At 39.8% G+C, this 21494-nt stretch overlaps 1 protein-coding gene across 2 annotated transcripts in view; it reads right to left on the bottom strand.

Moving 5' to 3' along the window:
- Nucleotides 1–134: 134 nt before the first annotated feature.
- Nucleotides 135–21494, bottom strand: part of MOSMO (modulator of smoothened) — a 30154-nt gene continuing 8794 nt past the window's right edge. Inside the window, exons 2-4 of one of the 2 annotated variants that reach the window (XR_003529903.1) lie at nucleotides 9704–9916; nucleotides 8745–8851; nucleotides 3944–4053 (exon numbers count right to left, since the gene is read on the bottom strand). Coding sequence is in view for 1 of the 2 variants with exons in the window: in XM_027656774.1 (XP_027512575.1) it covers nucleotides 3869–4053; nucleotides 9704–9916 (398 nt within the window). In the remaining variant the exon portion in view is untranslated. Of the gene's footprint in view, nucleotides 4054–8744; nucleotides 8852–9703; nucleotides 9917–21494 lie in introns of both variants that reach the window. The other variant, XM_027656774.1, reaches the window with a different exon arrangement.

Below are 21494 nucleotides of genomic sequence, written 5' to 3'. Positions count from 1 at the left end.
ACACCTGAGGGCACAGTTGCAGGTCTTGCTGTGGGGACATCTCAAGGGACACCTGAGGGCACAGCTGCAGGGCTTGCTGTGGGGACACCTGAAGGCAGGGCAGGGCCGGTTCCAGTCAGCGCAGCCGGGGCCAGTCGCTTTAGTAGACAATTTATTTTGATAAACTTGCTCAATAACAAAAATACAAGTGAAGAAAATTATGTTCATTTTATACAGTTTGTATTAACATTTGTTCGGAAATCATTAATTGAAAAAATGCTCTAAACCAATTAGAAAACAACTCTCAGTAAAGGCCGGGGGCGCAGGCGGTGGGTCCGGCCTCGAGCGGGAGCAACGTGCGCCCAGGCAGGACAGCCCGCCTGCAGACACCATTTCCTTCATTATGTTCATCCTTCACAAAGGTTTTAAAGGACAGCTTCCATTTTCCTGTGTGTGTGTGTCAGGGCGAACAGTAACCTACAGTTGTGTTCTGGAGTGGTTCAACAACGGCTCAGAAACACAGGGATGGCAGGAGAGCCCGAATCTGGCGGTGCCACCTCGGCCAGGGGACAGGGTGGTGTGGCTCACTATCGCTCTCCAGCAAGAGTAACAACAGAAAACCACATTAAATGGTCAGACTGGTGTGCCCAGGGAAGCACACCCTCCCCAGGTCCGAGACAAACAGCTTCCAGGCAATTATTTCAGCTGAGCTCAACAATGAGATTTACACAGACAAAATAACTAGTTTCCCTTCTGAAAGTATTTCAAGTTTCCAATCTTACATATTGTTAGCCAAATAAATGACAAGTGTGCACAAATTACATTATGATGGCACATCAAACCTCTGGGGGAATGTCGAAGCAAAAGACTAAATGAGATTCTCTAGTGACGTATGAAATGAGCTGTCCTTCAAAAAGTTAAAAATAATGGCTGGCAGAATCAGAAAAGTTTATGTAAACACTCAACACAAATATGGGATTACCTTTGGAGAAGATTCATATGGAACCATTTGCTTTTCATGAACTGAAAAAGTCTACAGATGTTTAGGCATGTTCAATACGAACTTCCTGTAGTTTAAAACAAAACCTTGTGCAAATAAAACCTATAAATAGTCTTCAGCAGATTTTACAGTGATGCTCTTAGGTATGAAAAGAATGCACACAACTTTAAAAAAAAAAGTAACGGACATAAGTTTGACAAATGATTGCACCATAAAACAGTGTTTTATATACAGTTTACAAGATTTGATTTTCTTCTATAAATACTGTACTATATAGTACTTAGTGACCTTATTAAAAGCAACTGTTGACAGCTGTCTCTTCAATTATTGGGTTGGGCTTTTTTTAAATGCAAATGGCTGCATCTATTTCTGGACTTAAAATGCTCAAATATTTAATAAATCTATTTGTTAAATCTCTGTTATCATTTAATAATTCATAGCAATAGCATTGGCAGATCAGATAAATTTCCAGTCAGCCAACCACAGTCTGGGTATGCTCCAAGATAAGTGTTTAGTTTTTTTATTTTTATTAAATGATGATCCACTTAATCAAAGCCTAAATCCATATGATGTTTCTATAACTGAAATAAATAAGTTGGGGGGAGCAGGGAAGGGGAAGAAACCTTAGCAGCTGAGAAACCCTCCCCACCCCCCACCTGTGTTCCAGTTACAAAAATCTAGAACTATTTACAAGTGTGACATTTCTGAAAAAAATAACAGCCTTTTTTTTTTTTTTCAATATAATTTATAATCTAAGTTTTAGTGAATACTTTAGCTTAGGACACAGTAGTGATAACACCAAAATTTTGACACATATCAAGCAGCTGAACCCTGCCTTTTATCTCCACCAACATCACTAGGGACCTCAGACTTAAATTAGGAACCAAATCATATTTAAACCACTACTTCAAAGTAGGTGCCTGACTGTATTTACAGATTAGTATACTTTAGAAAAATTTAGTTATCCATAAACACTCCATTTTACCTGTGAATGAGCTGACTGGAAAAGAAAAAGTTGCTTATGAACCATTCCAGTGACAAGTTTGTTCAAAAATTTCAAAAGAAAAAAGACTTAAATCAGCAAATAGTATTTTTGTATTAAAATACCTTGGGAGGGGGAGAGGGAAGAGGTGAGAAGGACAGGGACCCACTAGGGTCTGAATGGCACACAGTTTAAAATAATTGTGCAAATTTTGTTATTTTAAAACACTTCACCTTATCTGATCAGTGATTAATTTGGGAACTGCTGATTATATTTCAATAACCACCTCATTCTAAAATACACTTTCCCTAACAGTTTAGGAAAGTGTCTATTCAGAAATGCAGTTCCCCCAGGAAATGCAATGAAACAGCGCTCAAAACGGATTATTGTTTTTGTTTTCATAAAGAATCTCAGGTAAAACATGGATTAACTGGAAAACAAATATTGATAGTGCAGGCAGCTTCCCTGGAACACCAAACTACTTTTTGCAAGGTTAGACCAAGTAGTGAATTAAGATGTCTATGGGTTCAATGGTTTATCCATGTGCTGAAAAGTAAAACTACTTTTAGTGAGGAATATTTACTCCAAATTTGGGTGGTCATTAAATCCACATTTAAAATAACAACTTTAGTAAACAAGGCATATATTTGTCAATACTTATATTGCTCATTTTTTTGGCAAAGATGAATTAATACTCAAGTGAAAATAAGTTCATCCATCTTTGCAGTGGAATAGTGTTTGCATTACTTTAACATTGCATTTGACATGTGCTAGAGAAATGCTTACCTATGGTAAAATGCTGTGCTTGAACATGTATGAATGCTAATGTAACAATGCAGTAGAAAAAGAGATTTTCTGTACAACAGTTGCTAATAATTTAAATAGTGTCAGTTTCCCAAAACTAGGAGTTTAACTTTACGGCATGACATGATCTCACCTTCTACCCTCATATACAAATAAATTACCATAAAAAGAATTTTAGCTTAACTTAAAATTGCACCTAAAAAGGCATGGGATCGTTTGTACCTATTACAAAAAACTGTTAAAATCAAGGGCTGCTACAAAGAATGAGGTAAACTGAAGACTCTCAGCTATGTGGCCTTCAGAGAAATGGCTTTTTTCTATTGAGTTCTAGTTTTGCACACCACAGTGTTTTGCTAGCAAAGCGTTCTGAGTTCTTTTCCAGGAACCATTTGTGTGTATATACATATATATACATATGTGTATATACACACACACACATACACACACACTGTATACTGCATCAGCAAAATATATATATATTTATATATATATTTATATAAATATAAGGAAGAAATCCCCCTTTAAAACGTTCCTTAGTGTTTTCTAGAGCTTATGGGGGAGGAGGGGATGTATGTCTTCTTGTTGTTACATACATTTAGAGAACACGTTTTGATCTATTGGCTTCTTGGTGCAGTAATGCAAGATTGATCCACATTGGTGCCAAAGGCTTTGCTCATCAGAAGGAAGATGTAAAACACTAATCTCCTAAACAGCGAGGCCAGCCTCACTTGAATTCCTCTGCAACCCTCTGGTCTACCACAGAGTTCATAAATACTTTGACTTCCAAATTGTTAGACGTTAAAAACAGGAACAGTCCAGTAACATGGGGCATTTATGCTTTTCAGTGTAAAGCATTCTTCACTAGTTCCTATCACAGTGCAGACCTGACTGCATTAGAGTATGCTCAGGAGATTAGTCCACGTTGTCTGTATTTGGTTATGGGAAAGGCTCTCCTTTTTTTCATCCAAAGTGCATAGTGAGAACAAGTCAAAGCATTCCTCTTTTCAGTCAGTGTTTGATAGTCTGATTTAGGCATCCTCCTGAGAATGCAATTCTGATGTCTTGCTCTTTTCCAAAATAAAGTCCTGCAGTTCAGACATTCATCAGCCAGGTAAACAAACTTTGCCAGCAAATAGAAGTCCCACTATTGTAAAGAAAATTGATAAGACAAACAGTACATACGAAGACCCAACCACTGTGTTATTGGGTAATTTATATGGTTGACCTCCAACTTCATTGATGTAAAATCCTATTGGAAATATTAGGGCTGCCATACAGAATAGAATCACTGCAAAGAAAAAAGAAAAAAAAAACAGTCATTGCTGTGTTAAAGTGAAAATATTTACCCATTCATAGAGCACCCAGAAAAGCAAGCAGAGTATTCTGAGTGAACTCAAGAGCTGAGATATGCTGGTACATAAATTGCTTGAAATGAGTAGGCTTTATCTTGCCTTTAAAACTCCCCCCAAGGAAGACTAAAAGACCCCAGTTTTGACTGTAATTTCTGTAAATAGGCCTGCTCACTAGATCATGACCCGTCTTAACAGAATAAAAAATTGGTAGATGTACTTCTACCACCATCTCCAAGTTTAGTCACAGAGTTCTTCTCCAGGTATTTTACAGTCATTTTTGCCCGGTTAAGACAGGACTTGGGCACAAACAAAAAGGACGGTTTCATAAACCACAATCCACATCAGAACCTCAGCTACTCCTTGATTTCCAAAACACCTAAAGCAGCTTTCACAACACCTCGAGCCAAAGGCAGCCAGCACCAGGATCAGCCTCTCCTTAGGCTGACAGTACCGAGCAGGAAAAACCAGATGTTCCACTGGAGGGGGCTCGTGTCTCGCTCACAATGTGCTCGCACCGGCGGGTTATTCTTCCAAGGGGAAGAGACGGAGCACAAACAGCAAACATCTGGCAACTGCACAGTTACCACGCTGTTGCTCAGTGCCACCTCGTTAGGCCACTGAAACAGAACCAAGGGCCCAGCAAGCAGGCGTTAAACATTAATCTAGAAGGTTTTAATCTACGTGATTATTGGTCCATGTAATTCCACACTACACAATCTAACCCTTAAAAGAATTTGTTTCCCTTTTTTCAATTTATCTTAACAAACAGCTGGCCCATCTGAGGAAAGCATGGGTGTATGTGTTTCTAGGGCACATCAGTGTTAGTACGGAAGAGCTCTGTATTTTAGTGGTCCAGAAAACAGTGGTTGATGTGTGATTAGTAACACAACATACAAATAGTACCAGTTTGAATGATATCCCAAGGATGAAGCACTTAGTCATAACTCAGCACCCTTCCTATTACATCCAGTTTGTCCATGACAAGCATTCCAGTTTTTACAAAACTTGTCTAATATTTAATAAAATATTAGAGCACACACTTAGAGCAAATAGCTTTTGGATTCTGAAAACAACCTGCAGTTTTCAAGATTAAATCTCCTTTTTTATATTCAAGAACCACACAGCCGGAAACGTTCTGATGGCCTCACAGACATGGTCGAAGAACAGATCTTTATCCCTCTCTACTAAACTGTTCCTGAGGTGTGTTGTACCTACACACATCACTGCTCCCAGGTCTGAGAGCTGGGAGTGTGCCAAGTGGAGTGTGCCCAGGGTCTCCTTGTGCTCCTGCCCAAGGACAAAAGGGTGCAGACACCTTGACTCTCCCTCAGTTCACAGCAGGAACAAAAATAAATTCTGCATGTGCAGGCAGGGTGCAGAATGCTGATGTGCATATGCATTTCAAACATTTACTACAGAGGGAACCAGCCACCTTTTTTCTCTTCCACTGTGCACATGTTCTGCTGGGAGGGTGTCCAAGTAATTTTCTTAGCATGGACTGAATTTTTAGTCTACTGAAATAGCAAATAAAAAATGGATCCATCAAAATCTCTGGCAGATTAGGAGCCTGGTAAAGGAATTAAGGCAAAGTTTTGAGAAGTCATTATGAAGGACTTAATGATAAATTTATTTCAAAAAAAGAAGAAGAAACTAATGAGAAAATCCAATATATGAAGAGCTCATTTATTCTTTTAGAAGGAGATTTTTAAGGCAGAGGGTAGGAATTTCTTATACAAGCTGTAGTCCAAAAGTAGCTCTCCACATCTAATAGTATCAATTCATTGAATTTCTAGCAACTCATAAAGAACTTCTCCCTTAAGAGTACTTGCTTTTGATTTCAAGTTCTTCCTTGTGTAGGAAAATTTTCAGAAAAGCCACTTAATGACTACAATTTCTGGTAACAAAAATAATTAGGTAATAAAACACAATAATGTCTAATTTGCATCTGAATGGTGGCTGTCAAAAACCCCCAGTAGTTCTCATGATTCTTTAGCTTGTAATTGTTTTGAGCATCTAATGACAACTTCAAAAAATCCAGTCTTGAAAAATTGGTCTAGTCTTTAGAGGGCTCACTGTAATATCTGCTCATCTCTTTAGAGACACATAACATAGAAAGCAGCACCTGGCACAAATCTTTAATAACTCATGAAGCACTTTGTTCACTGGGGAACACCAGTGACAGACATTCACAGAATAGCTACTGTTAGTTAAGGATGTGATTATCTTGCCCTATTTTTACTTGCATTCCAAAAAGCAAGTCCATTGTGCTCATGAACTTTTAAATCCTCATTAAAAAAACCAAAAACCAAACACCAGACTCTGTGGTAATTGCTGGAAAGAAGGTAGCAACATGATTTTTCTAACATCTCCTCCCTTGAGAGAAGCACCTCATTCAGTGTAGCAGACACAGAATTAATTCCCTTTCTGGTTGTAGCAGATGGCAAGAGGCCTGAATCTCTAAGATGTAAACAGGAGCTCTGTGAATTCCTGCAATAGCCGAGATTGTTATAATAGACATAAGACCACCTAGGAAGCCTCCACAGGGAATAAACTCTGGGCATTGTTTTGAATTATGGAATTTAACAGTATCTGTTCGAAGGACCATGAAAATTACATTTGAGATTTTCATACCTTCACCACACCCTCTCTTTTAGAGTGTAAGACTACTAACATCAGTGACAGATTTGATAGTGTCTATGTCCAAAATGACAAAATCTATCACATCAGTAGGAATACTGTGATTCCTGAAGGACTGATCCACAGAAAATGAAGGAAGACCTTCACATTTGCCTTTAGAAGACTTTTGTCACTCATGCAGTATGACTTGAAGGACAGCAATATCTCTCCTCTCCACAAAGCTGGTTTGCAGAGAGGTCAGACAAGTTTCTGTGCAGAAAACCCACCAATGACTGGGGAATGAGGCAAAGGCTGTGCCTGTTAATCCCCTCTTGGGTGGATCCCTTCGGAGATGCAAACGGGAAAGAGAACTGGCAGATCCCACTTTTGTCTTTCACCTGCCTCTTACCTAAACAAGACAGACAAGACCACTCTCAGAATAATTCATATTTATAGGTACATGGTTGAAAAAATCTGAAGTCATCCAAGATGCCAAGGTTACAAGCAAAAATTCCATGAGAAATATAAGTTATGCATTTATATATAAATTCCAGCATGAACTGGGCCAGTGACCTCTTACCAGGCTTTCCTTGCTGCTGTCAGAGTTGCAAAGAAAGGGCTGAGCAAGAGGACTCCTTTGCCCTCAGGTATTTACTCCAGACCCCCTTGCATTTGAAGGACAGAGCTGCCAGTCCCAGAGCTTCCCTTGGAAGTCCCAGCAGACTTCCCTGCCTGCCTAGGATGGCACGTCCTGAGTTGTGTTCAGAAAGTTCTGTGAGAAGAATATCCTGCCAGCAGCCTGCACAAGGCTGTTAAGTCTTGAAATTGCTTGCAGACGAGATGAAACACAAATATGAAGTTTTCCCTACCCCCTTCTAATGAGTTACACATGTTTTCATCTAAACAGCACTGGCACTTCACAGGAAGAACCTGCTCGTGGTATTCCAAGTTGATTCCACACGGCTGCATGCTTCCTAACACTGATCTACAAATAGGTTACTAATTTGTGTTCCATCCAGTGAACCACAGAAGTCACTCTCATCAACTTTTTGAAAAATATAGGATTCTTCCTTCCATTCATTTCTGTTTTGCAAAATTGATTTTTCTTACAAGTGAGTTAAGCAATCAGATTTCCCATCATCATTGTTAACAGGAATGCAAACGTCACAGAGTTCTATGTATTGGAGATGAATACCAAAGACATTGAATTTTAGAAATTCATCCATGCAGAGATCATATCATAATAGAATTATGATTAATTCTGACTTGAAGAAGAATAAATTAGAATGTTTCATTATTAAACATCTCATAACAAAAGACAAGTGCTGAAATAAAAGAATTTCCTTCTATATTGAAACATCTAATAATGGACCTGTTGCAAGCCTAAAGAAATCTACAGGAAAAAAACCCTAAACCCAAGACAAAACCCAGCCTTTTTGGCTGAACTAATCAACACAGTTGTAGAAAACTAAAGCTCCAAGGATGTGACAATTTATTTAAGAAAAACATTAATACATAGTACTTCAAAACCCCTTTCTTGCCCTAGAGCTTTGACTTCAGCTTACTGTAAGCATCTTAATCTTATACAGCATTTTGAGATTAACCCCCCCCCCTATATATTAGATATACATGGAATATGTATAGATAAACAAGTGTACTGGAAAAGTTGGGGTGGAATATTCAGGAATACTCATATCTGCTATTTCAATCATTCACCGGAAAATAAATAAAACTCAATCACAACAGATACAGCATTTCAATAGCTCCATTGTCTGCAGGAGCTGCACTATTAATTTAATATTCTGTGTAGCACAGTTATCAGAAGGATGGCTTTGATTGTACAAGTGCCTCAGTGAAGTACCTTTGTTGAAGCTGAGCACTTTTTAACATTATTCCCTTCCCCAAAACAAGGTTAAATCTTACTCATATTAGATGTCACAGAGTTCCATTAAACCTTATTTATGCCCGTGTAAACCACAAACTTGCATTTTCTAGTTAGTGTTCACACTACCTTTAGTGGCATGTCATAATTCAAGTCAATTTAAAAGCCCTCAGGTTTTGAGTTTTTTCATGCTGTCCTCCCCACCATTAAGGCACCATTTCACAGTTGGGCTAAGCCTGTAACACACACCAAGAAAAGGAAGTTTGAAAGTTATTCCCCTTGCTCATTATAACTGTTTTTCTTTTGCACTGAAGTAGCCATAGGATATGTTTCCTTGTGTGGAAACACAGGGCTGCTAGAGAGGGCTCAGCTGTGAGGAGTTACATGGGTGCTCATGCAGAGCACAATCAAGGGAGGCAGAGAAACGGCGGCACTCCTCCCTCCAGCTACAGCACGGCTGCAGGTCGCTCCTGGAAGCTGAAGTCTCAGTGCTGTGAAGCACAGCAGATGCTCTGCAGTGGGCAATCCTCCTGCATTGCCAATTAGGATGCAGATACTCTGAATAAAGCAGCCACTGGGAGCACGAAGCAGGACTGAACCAGCATCAACCCTGAGCCAGGTGACCACGAGACACCTGAAGTAGGGATGGATTGTCTCAGATGGACCAACTGCCTCCACTCCCTTCGGGAGGTAATTCTCTGTCATTCCATGCAGCTGGGAATAAGTCCTGGTTACATGGGAGTAGGGCAATATGAAACACTACAGACACTCAAACCAGGACTGACCTCTTCTATCCCTGCTCATTCCCTTAGGTCAATTAATGGCACTGCCCAAGGAAGGTCAAGGGGTCAGGCCTTCCCTTCTCTCACCTTGGGCCCACAGACTATTATTCCCTCTCAATTACAGTCACGACACCAACCCTTTATTTTGGAAGACTTATTTTTCCCTCAGATGTGGTATTTAAAAGAGAGGGAATGTTTTGTACAGTAGGAGCCCTGAGCACTGCTCCTTAACCACACTACAGTGTTATTTCAGACTCCACCAGTTTATCCTGCATACAGGGCAACTGTGCAGTTGAGGTCACTTACTTCCAGTGAAAGCTATCCAGCGGGCATATTTAGTAGCTTCTCTTCGCCAGTGGGAAGCCACCAGCAAACCACAAGTGACAGTTAGTGAAATGATTCCCATTATGATGAAAAATAACGTAGTGACCCACTCAGGAGGCAGCCGTGGAGGAATACAGGTCCTGTCACGTCCATGGATGGTTTGACACTGTCGCACAAGGCCAACTGTGAGAGCACCTGAAAATACACAGCAGAGAGGCAAGTAAACTTTCAAAATCCTCTCTGAGGGGCGCTCAATTGCAAACCAAAGCTCAGAATGGCCCTGAAATAAGGGATTCTTTCCTTGATGAACCTTAATAAGCCTTTCAAACACAGAGGATGGGGGGGCATGCTTTGAACATCTATCTTCAGGTTCTGTCATCATGCAATTGCACAAGTTGAAGTGAGATGGCTGCAAGCTGCATCTGGTTCCTGAGTGGCAATCAAGGTCTAATCAAAGGGATAAAGCACTCCTAATAAAGCCTGCCAGTATCAGCTAATGTGGTAGCTGAATTGTACAGAGGATCACTCCCTCATCTGTGCAAGATGAAGTACTTTTATAATCTAACAAAAGGAGCTCAAGTCCCCCTAAAATGCCTTTAATTGTCTAATACCTTTTTCCCCTCATCTGTAAATACAGTTTTAATCCTCTAACTCTTGCAGCAGAAACTGCATTTGATTCATGTACGATTTTAAAAACATTTTAAACCCCTGCTTCTTGACAACAGCTCTTTAAGAGTCTCTCTGGTCAATCCTTTTGATGGCTGACAAGAATAACTGCACACATAAACTGGGATATCTACACAAAAGATCTATCAAAAAGATCCTAGACAAACGGTAAGACTGGTACAGGAACCCTAAAGTTTTACACAAAATTATGTATTTTCTGTTAAATAATAATTTAAAAAATCTGCTTTGAAATCTAATTCAGTGGTTTTGAGATTCACAAAGAAGCTTTTACTAAGCTTTAATAATGAAGTTATATTCATTTGGAAAATTTTAACCCCACTTTAACATGCAAGATTAAGACCCATTTCTTCCAGTGTCTCTTAAACAGTAAGTTCTGAATTTCTCAACTTTGTCCCTTCTTCTGAACTGTTTTCCTAAATAATCACAATTATCCTTTATCTAAATTAGGAGAAAAAAACAATAGTGGATAGCATTAGAGTCAAAAACTTTCTCCACAAATTACTTCAAGTAAATATGGTTTTAGTTGACCTGTTTCAAACAAAAAGAGGGCAACTCAGAAACAATTACAGTAAGACTTGGAAGCTTAGGTTTAGCATGTCCTTTGGAGGGGGAAACATCTGTCATACTTTTTAGCTTCTTTTGGGGAAAAAAAAAGGGCACGAAACAAAGAATTAAGCCAATAGTCAAAAGGGTAACCAGCCCTACTGCACCTCCCAGAACCCTGGAGCCAACTTCTACAGATCCTGTGTGCTCACACCTCAGCAATAAGTACCACCAGAATCAGCTTCTGACCTCAGAATCCTTGGGTTAGGAGGCAGCATATCATGTTTGATTAGATGTAGTGCTTCACATACACTCCCAGAGGATGGGAAGAACCAAAAGCAAAACTGTTACGGAATCAGTTTTGCTGAAGCATCCCTGTAACCTTTTTTAGACTACAAAATTCAGCCCCATTAAAATACATCCTTTTAATTACACAACTGAAAGATTCAGAGATGAATTTTCAGCTAACAATTGAACAGCTACAAAACCCAATAAAATTGGCATTTTCTATTCCAGATATACAGCAATCACACCACTGCTGTGCCCCAGGGCTACACAAAACTGAGCCAGAATCACACGAGCAATCCTGCACAGCTCTCAGTTGGCTTTTCATAGCCTGCAATGTCTTCACTGGACATCAGCTGCTGGGATAGAGGGGAGATGTGCCTGTGTCCTTAAAAGTCAAGCTCCCTGGAACACACTGCAGAACCTCATACAAAACACTAAGCAGTCTCCTGGAGTTTGGGGATAAAGAATCTTATTCACTGCAGTATCATAGAACAGGAAATCGATCCCAATCACTCTGCAGGTCTAGGATTTATCAACAATTTTACTATACTTACAGCAGAAGTCAGTTTTTTCCAAACTGCATTTCTAATCAAAGAATGACTTCATAAAAATGACATCACACACTCAGTAGATGTTTTCTGAATTCAAAGACCTCTCCTAACTTCAGTGGCAATAATTTAGTGCATTTTTAACTTTGGCAAAAGCAACAGTGATAAGAGCCACTGTGCTGGACTTGGTTCCATTTTGTGTGTTAATTGAAACTAAAGAACAGCTGCTATAGAAGAGCATGCATTAGCAAGGGACAACTACTTCATCTTTCAGATGAATTTACAATTTATATAGAAGATATTTTTCAATTAACATGAGCACTTTTAACATGTCAGCAAAGCCCAGTACTCCCATATCTAAAGGAAACACAAGAAAACTCCATCTTGAACTACTATTTTTCAGCGAAATGCTTTTTTTACTGTCGATACCTACTTCTCCAAAGGGTCATTTTCTAAAAAAACCCACCCAAACCAAGAAACCCACAACTGAAAATTAAAAAAAGGAGGACAAAAATCTCTGAACTGTGAGTACCAGAGTAGTATTCCTTTTTAATACAAAGATAGTTGCAAGAAACTATTGAGAGCATGGTTTCCTAAACACCACTTCTGATGCCCACGTGTATTGTTTCACTCTGGTTTTTTCTTCTTCTTCTTTTTTTTTTTTTTTTAACAGAATTTTACAGTATCAGCAATTAAATTTCAGAATCTGCCATTTTTGGAGGAAATACAGTGAACTTTATGGTTAAGCTTTTGCTAGCACATACTAGTATTTTTTCTTAAATCTGCTCCATGGATTACAAATCTGAAGGAGATATACTCCATATTTAAGGTTTTGAATCTTGAGTCTGCAGACTCTAGGGAGGCAAATGGAGGGCAAGAGGTCTGGGAACCATTTCTGAAGGTTTCACAAAGGTAACTGGAAAAACAAACCTCATTAAGAACTCATGAATGTAGTTATAGTTAAAGTTGACTACACAGGAATACCTCACTTGTGTACATAAACTGGGCACAAGGAAATTAAATCTCAGGGCTTTCTCCCATAATGACAAATCTCCTGTTGAATGCAGACTTGAAAAGAAGTCTCTGGTGTGGAAAAAGCATATTTATTTGCCATGGAATTCAAAAGAAGAGTGTTTATATGGTATTTTATTGTGTTGGTCCCATTCTAAACCAATCAAGCAAACAGTTGCCAGGCAGCTGCCAACAAACTAACTTATCACAGAAAGTCTTGTTTAACCTTATCTAGTCTATCACTGAAGGAGGGACAGAGATAATAAACTGAACAGCCTCCTTCTGCCTGTAGTTAGAGAACAGCCCAAGAGTCCATCTCAAACCAGTCACCAAGTTCCACTCTGATCCACAGGTAAAAGAGGTTTTTAAGTCATTCTCTCAGAACAACTTCAGCATAATTGCTGCAAATCTAAGCACTTAACACAGGTGTGAAGCAAACAGCACAGTTAATGCCAGTAGATTAGGCAGCTTAAAGATGGATCCAGCCCTAAAACATGTGCAATGGAGTGAGCACATCTGCCCTTCCTCCACCTCCCTGTTCCCACACCTCAGGAGCCACAAGGACGACCCGGAGGTGCAGGAACTGCTCCCATGCTCTTGTTGGCCTCCCTACTCAGAGCTTCCAAGACTGGCATTATTCAGGTCAGCGCAGGCAGTGCAAGAGGTGATTAGGATATATATGCTAATTACTAAAAATGAGATTCAACCTTTATCAAATCAGAGAATGCTGCCCTGAGCAAATGTTAGTGAAGTGGTCCTTAGTCTTTCCCAGTAAATCTATTCCCTGAAGTGCCAAAGCATTTCAAACACATTAAACACCTTCCAGTAGTGAGTCTCCAGTTAATACCAGAGAAAGATTTCGTGATCACCCAGCTCCTCCAGACTGACAGTAATGCTCTTTTTCTGACACTGCATGTTTTTACTAGAATCAGTAATAAAAAGACTCTTTAACAAATACACCAACACTGGGGAGCATCACCTATTTAACAATTTTCACAAAACCACTGAGGGAAAGAGGGGGAAAGGCACCAAAGCAAGGAAAGGCAAGCCCTCGTTCTCCCCCCGGGTGCAATGAGCAGCTGCCAGGGAGCCGACCCCCAAGTCCCACTCCAGCCCCGCGGTGCTGTGCCATCCCTCTCCTGTTTCCCTGGTAACTACAGAGCCACCAAGGAGGAATCACACGCTACAGAGAGAAACAAAGATTGCTGCAGCCCTTTGACTCCCCCTCCTCTACATCACTTCTGAATTATTAAAAGCGGCACAGCAATACCACGGCTGGAAAGCAGCAGCACAATAACGGCCATTCAGATGTTTGCTGTTCATCTGTTCCTTGACTGCCAGAACATGTGGGATCAAGCGTGCCAGATGGACACAGGAGAGGTGCCACTGCCACGAGGAGCTTGCCACAGCATGAGAAACAACTAATATGGTAAAAGCACAATGCAGTGAACGAGGTGGGGCTCAAACATTAGAAGGTCACAGAGCTCAGTAGCTATGCTCTCACACAAACATCCTCAGAACTGTTCCTGCTCAGCTTGGGGTACTGCTCCTCCTCTGTCCTCCCCTACTGTCCCCACTTGAAAATCTCTTTATTCTTTCTTATTAGAGAAAATGCTATTCCTTGGGTTTAAGTGCATCTGCAACCCCTTATATTCTGTGACAACAGCTCCCTCACTTTTACCTTCCATACATCAACCACATCCTCAGCAAAATGCTTAACACTAACATTAAATAAATATTACAGGCCAATATGCCTAGTGAGGAGGTTAAAGCATCCAACCACTCCCAGAGAGCCCACCTGCTCTCCCCCCCTCGCTGTCCTGATGAGATGGGGACATTCTGCCAGAAAAGCCATTTGTGAGTGCCAGACAATTTCTGCTCAAACAAGATGCTTTTCTGTAGTGTCCTGTGGACTTATTAAACCATCTTTGCTACGTGAAGAGCACAGTTTAGAGGGCTCCTAATGAGGTGCTGGTCACATAAATCTTAGCACATCACCAGTGTGGCAAGGACACTGGTAAGTTCTGTGTTTTAGTAATGAGCACAGGATATGGAGCTGAGTTATCTGGGCACACTAAAACATTCATTGCTGCTGGTTAGGTAACAGTCACATGCCAGGGAATGACATGTGTAAAACAAGGGCAGCTCAGTTAAGGCATTCCCTGGAACTCTCATCGTGCCACAGACAAGGGCAGGAGTTAAGTCGTCTTTGGAAAATTTCCAAGTTCTATCGAGCTGATAAACTCGAGTGGGAAAAGGTGTAGGTCCATCTACGACCAGGCTGCAGCTGTCTAGTGCACAGCTGTACTTGCTACCAACCTGGGGGAAACTTGAAAGGTCTAAAGAAAACGCAGTGCTTTGGTCATGGCAGGCTAATTCCCTGTACCTGTAACAGTAGTTCCAACACATCTGCCCAGAATGACAAACAAGGAGAAGGTGTTTCCAAGAAGAAAATTTTCAAAGTCATCAAAGGAATTTGGCAGTTGAAGATGGGATGTTTCCCATTCTTACTTATGGAATTTATTTTCCTGCAATGGGCACTTGAAGTGATGTGGCTATATAAAGGGGGAAGAGAGAATTACTTATTTAGGTTTATTTATATGTATTTTGTTCTGGGCAAAAATTCTATTAATTCTATGTTCTAGGTAGTGGTTCCTTGGAAACAGGGTGCTCTCCCTTCTGCCTTTCCCAAAATCCAGGGAACTAACACTGCTAATCTTTCCCTACCACAGCCTTGGAGGTACTTCATACAGTTAATTCTACTTATTCCAGTGCAAAACTCCATCAGAAATCAGGCCCTGTACCCTCTCTTATGAGGAGATTAGTCATGCCCAGAGCAAGCAATGCAGGAGGTTAGTGGAAAAGCTACACATTTGTAGGAAAAGCACCACCTCTGGCGTGAAGGGGGAAAAGAAAACAGCATCCTGCTGGTTTGCAAAACTGAGGAGGAAAAAGGGATTAGCAACGCTGGGGAAGACCACTTGATTCTGCAAGGCACAGTCCACATTTAACAGTCAGTCACGGGGTCATCCGGTCCCACCACATGGTGCCCACAGGCAGAGCTCCCAGAACTGGTTTGTATCTACAACTGCTCACAAGCACAGCACTGTAAAGGGAAATGTAGTTAATCCTCATCTAAATTTTCAACCACTGACCAATTAATGCAATTTTAATACAGCCTCAAACTACGTCATATCAGAGCATTTTTTAAATGGCTCGCACACATAATTAACTGCAGCTAAGTAACTATAAGCAAGTTCAACACCTTTTCCTCCACATTTGTGCTTCGGACATTGTTGTAGGACAATACAACAACTGAATTACACCTCAATAGCAATAAAAAGTATACAAAATGGTCAAAATATAAGATAGGATCCACTGCCAGTTTCTAATCAAGTATGAGAATACTATATCTGTTACTGTTCTTACATTAATAATTACTTCTTTTGTGAGGGATGGGGGTACTCTGAGTAGATGCTCTTTATCACTTATGCCACTAAAATAACTTGGAGGTTACCATGCAAGTACAGTATTCAGGATGTGGCATAACAGGTCGATTCTTTCCCTGCAGATGTTCCAGTATGTAGTTCAGTCAGTAAGATTCACAGAAAACCAAGTTCAGACTCACAAAACTAAGATTTATAAATTTTAAAGGAAGGCTGGAAAGAATAACAGAGGATCAACTGCAAAAGCACAAAACACAGAGGAGTTCAAAACAAAGGGATTATGAATTATCTTTCCTGCCCTTTGTAAGCCAAATCTTATGTTTTTGGCATTCACTCCAATTTGTCTCTCAAATCATCTAACAGGTGTTGTAACCCTGGGAAAAAAAGCTTTGGACTTTCTCACTTTGAAGAAGACCAGATTCAAGATCAATACATACACCCACTGAATGTTTACTGGCATGAAAGACACACCTAAAAATATTTATGTAATGTTAAAAGGTCAGTTTTCACTAAAGACCTAGATTTACTTGCAAAGTCTCTGCTATACCTAGAGGGCCTCTTTTAAGAGCAATTCAAGTCAATGTTTTAAGATTATGTTATATAAGCTGATGTTTCTCTTCCACTCCATTTATCCATACCAACTTTGAAATGCACCATCCTTCTTGTTCTAGAGATGTAAAGGGTGTTTCCCTGTTTCAGGAACTAAGTATTCTTAAAAATACTCATATAGGTGAGGTAACATCCCTAGCTTCAAATCCAGCTATGAGGAACCTACCAATTTAATTATATTTACCAATCTCATTTCCAGGTACCATTTTTTGTCACTCTTTAGAATGAATTCTTCTCTTTAAAAGCCAGAAAGCTAAGCTTTAAAGTCTAAAGTCAAAGCTGGAAGAGTTGTAGTATATTAGCAGAAAAGCTTGCCTTGCTGCTGAACAACATCTGGTGTCTGAGTTGCCTCAAAAGTTTTCAATTCCATGTTTGTATCATGCCTAATGCAAACCAAATCCCCCCTTCACAAAAACCACAGTCTTCTCCCTCCCTCCTCCTTAAATTAAAAAAAAAAAATAAAAAAATCAGGGGCCATCTATTGGGAAAGACTTTCATGTATTACAAAAGTTTATTACTGCAGATGACAATCATTATGATATACTAATTGCAAGTGATGTTTACACTGCAGACAGTTGGACCAATAAAAGCAAGTTTATTTCTGAATCCCAACATACAAGTTTCAATGCTATGCTGCTTGTGTGTTGGGTTTATTTAATGCTTTTTTTCTTCTGCATCCCCTCTTTTTTTTTAATTATTTTTTTGAGATGGACCACAGACTCTCTAAGAGCTATGCTCAGGCAACAATGCAGGAACAACTCTCCTGACACAACAAAGGCTCTGTGTGTTCTCATGTATCAGAGCCAAGAAATCTGCCCATGCTGAAGGTATTCTTTCCTACTTGAGAAGTCAGCACTAATTAAACGTTGGTAAACAGGATCTCTAATAAGCTGCATCCTTCTGTTTGTTAATTTTCTAACACTATGAGCATTTTCACAATAGGACAGTGTTGTCAGTGACTAGAATCTTTACAGCTTCTGAAGTGGTAAGGGCCTGGAAAAAAGAGAGAACCTTTTTTAAAATAAGAAAACTTAATGTTTTATTTAGCTTTAAAAAACCAAACAAAAATCCATAGTTATTCCCATTTTTCCTCCAACCAAAACACAGCTACTCAAGGTTGACAAAATTCACTGCCTAAGAGAAGAAAGATCAAAGGCAGTGTCAATATTTAAAAGTGATTTTTCTAGTCAGCTACACCAGTTTTATGCCATATGTTCAGTTGAAAGCCACAAGCTACGACACCTACAGCTGTTCTGCCATTTAACATCTGATGAGCTTTTTTTCTTTTTAACAGAGTTAGTTATATTTGGCTTCAGACAGAGCTGTAAAGTGATACCTCTTTATCCAACACCCCACACGACCCTACCCCAGCCTTATCAGAAATGGTCTGTTCATCACTTCCCAACCCTATGGCTGATGTGCAGGTCTTTGGGGCTCAAGCCAGTGTCATGAGGTGGCCAGGCTGGGTCAGTAATGGCAGCACCAGTTTGCCATGTGGCACGAACATGACACAAACAGAAAACCACAGAAATTCTGCATCTTCTGTGTAGAAGGTGATCCACTACACCAGTGTCTTATCAGGTGGTCTGTCCACAGGCTCCATTTTTAACTCCTGCATATCCAAAAGCATCGTGTCACCAAGTCAGTTGAGTTTCAAACTTAGTTATGTTCAAGCAGATCAGGATAGATAAACCAAAATCATCAAACCACACCAAGTAAAGTATCCTATTATTCTCTCTCTCTTTATTCATGGAGAGAAAAATTAGAGGAGTATCAGCCTTCCTGCTTACAGCCTAAAGCAATTTCTCTCACCTAGTGACAAAGGCACTCAAGGTAGGGGAAAAATTCAGGTCCTGGCCCTGCCTTCAAGATTCCTTGTGCATTTTATCAAATCAAATTCAGGAGGAATAAGCATCGTCTTCCTCCGCCAGACATAACTGCTGTGCTGATCTCAGCTTGCATCAGACATGCTCCAAGGACACCCACTAATCTGGCTCTTCCATGGCCTTGTGAATCACCCAGTGGTGAAGGTGAAAAGAGAAGTGTTGAAATGCCTTTTGGCATTTATATGGTTAGAAACATATTTGCAAAGTCTAGGTGTGTGTTCTGCAAACACTCAGCCCAAATGCACCTTATGTGCTTGAATGTTTACTTACACCTGGGCCTAACTGTCTCTTGGTCCACTTCTGAGAGAATATGTTAGGCCCAGATTGCCTGAAAGTACAACAGACTATGCTAAATAAAGAACAAAACATTCAAAAAGCAAACAAAATGTACTAACAATTGTGGCAGTCCCTTTAAATCACAAAACTGATGGCAGGATTGTATTTATAGCAATGAGGACACGAGAAGGGAAGTTTGCAGGTAGAAGTAATCTTTTATTAAAACCTCTAGAATAACTGGAAAGATTAGGCACATTTCTGGTCTTGCGAGCCCTTCCTTGGACACATAAGTTTCCCTCACTGTACTGGGAATATAAAAGATGCTATCCCTGTCTACCAGACTTGGCTGTATTCCACAAGGCATCTTTGTCAACTGAAGAATGGCACCTATTTGCCTGAAGACATATTTCATTGCAACTGGAATAATATTTCAAGTACAATAAAACCCAACCTTAGATTTTATTCCTAAAGGCGCTTTTTAGCTGTTGCCAAACCTGTGTATGACATGCTTGTAAGAACCAGCAATTCAGGTTAAACTGCACTTGAAAGGGATGAGGTACAGGGGCAAAGATTTCATTATCTCCAATAACGTTTCACGTGCTGAAATACAGACTGACACACAGCTTAACTACACACCACCTGTCCTCAAGGACTGCTGGCACACAGTTTCCTGCCTGATTAACATTTGAAGCCCCTCCAGTTTAAATAGTAGCTTCTACTTTTCAGGCAAACTGGAAAATAAACCAAACGAAACCGAACCCCAACCTTCTTCTGCAGTAATAATTCTTGAAATTAGGCATTTGCTTGTTGTTCCCATCACAAGAAAAACATTAAAAACAAAGAAGAATTTTAGAAAGGCAGGAAGGATATTCAGGGTCTATCCTGAAGTTATATTTTCTTATCCCTTTTGCTAGGGCAAGTCCTTGTTTTAGAAGCCTGCATAATTTAAGCCTGAATTATTTAGGCAATTAACAGGTGCTGTCTGTGTGGTGATAACACTTTCTCCCTTATCACAAATTGGCATCTACAAAAATAGACTCTTAGAGTCTGGAGACTTTTTTTTTTTTGCTAGAATAAGAGAAGACAGACTATTCCTGAACAGTTAAATTTATACTTTACTGAAAACAGCAAGGCTCAGCCCTTTCTGAGCAAGTGGGACTATTCTTCAAAAGCAATCAGATGTTATATAGTGCTCCAAAGAGCATATCTGTTAACAAATGTTTATACAGTTGTTATACTGACGTTCTGAAGCAGAACTCACTCTAGTGTTAGATTTTATATAAAAAACCAAGAAATACTCATCAACTTCATCTTATTGAACATCTACTTACAGACAGCATTTACTTCAGATTCCACTGGGCATAAGTCAACAGACTTCTGTTCGTAAAACAGCAACTACTACTTCTGCCTTTTATTCTCTTTATTTCACCATTTTTCATGTATTAAGCTTCAGAGTGCTTCTTGGAATTGCTGAGTGACCCACTAATATTCCACCGAAAGAATTTATGGGACCACATTAGAAATTCTCGGCCTTTCAATCTTTCCAGGTTTCCTGTACAATCTTGTAGCATAGTTTTTAAATTGAATTAAGTGTGGGTTTCAAAGACAACATGAAACGTGCTTCTTCCCACATGACTTTCTGCAATGGAGAGCACATCATTAACTCGTGAATTTAGGTGCATGATTAGTTTCAGAACAGAATTCAACCTAAGGAAAAGAAGTTCTTGCTTCACCCTTGTGACTTCTCTTCCCCCACAGCACGCTACGCCCACAAGGCTCCTCACATCAACAGGCACAGAAGCAGCAGTGCCTTTTCTCCTCTATGAGAAAGGAAATCAGAATCTTCCCCTGTGGCAGTTCTGGAGCTGACATTTCCACTGACAGTGGGAATACTGTTGGATTACTGTCTATGCTTAAGAAAAGATACCTCTTAATGCTGCAATTTAGAGCCTTTCTATTTTGTGTAGAGAAGACTGAACATCAAAGTAAATTTTTAAGTCAAACAAGTCACCCTCTATACAAAAGTCATCCTTTAGGAAACTTGAGGTCCATGACAACCTTTCATCAGTTTTCTTCACTTTGCTTTGGTATAAAGACATTATAACCAAAGGTTGTGAATGTTTGATGCAATAAGCTCACACAGATGAAGTTACAGATAAAACCATTCCCCCTTACTTGTACATTTGTCCTGCCTATCAATATAGTCCGAAACCCTCTCATTCCACATGGATACAAAGATTTTATTGCAGAAAGCAAGCTGTTTCACTAAGCCTAAGAACATTAGTATATGTGCCATCAATTTGAGAAGAGTAGAAAGAATCAGTGTTCAAAGCAGCCCTTCTGAAGTATTCACAGCAGAGCAGTTCTGAGGCACACAGTGAACGATCAGTTGTCCTATTCTCTCCTATTCTGATCCCACACTTATTCCTTAAAATACAACTAAATGACATTATTGCCAACAGCTGAAAGTAGTCACAGC

This window comes from Corapipo altera, unplaced genomic scaffold (genome assembly GCF_003945725.1).
Source record: "Corapipo altera isolate COAL_440 unplaced genomic scaffold, ASM394572v1 104, whole genome shotgun sequence".
NCBI lineage: Eukaryota > Metazoa > Chordata > Aves > Passeriformes > Pipridae > Corapipo > Corapipo altera.
The sequence above is the reverse complement of the archived record's forward strand: the minus strand, read 5'-3'. Positions and strand labels throughout refer to the sequence as shown.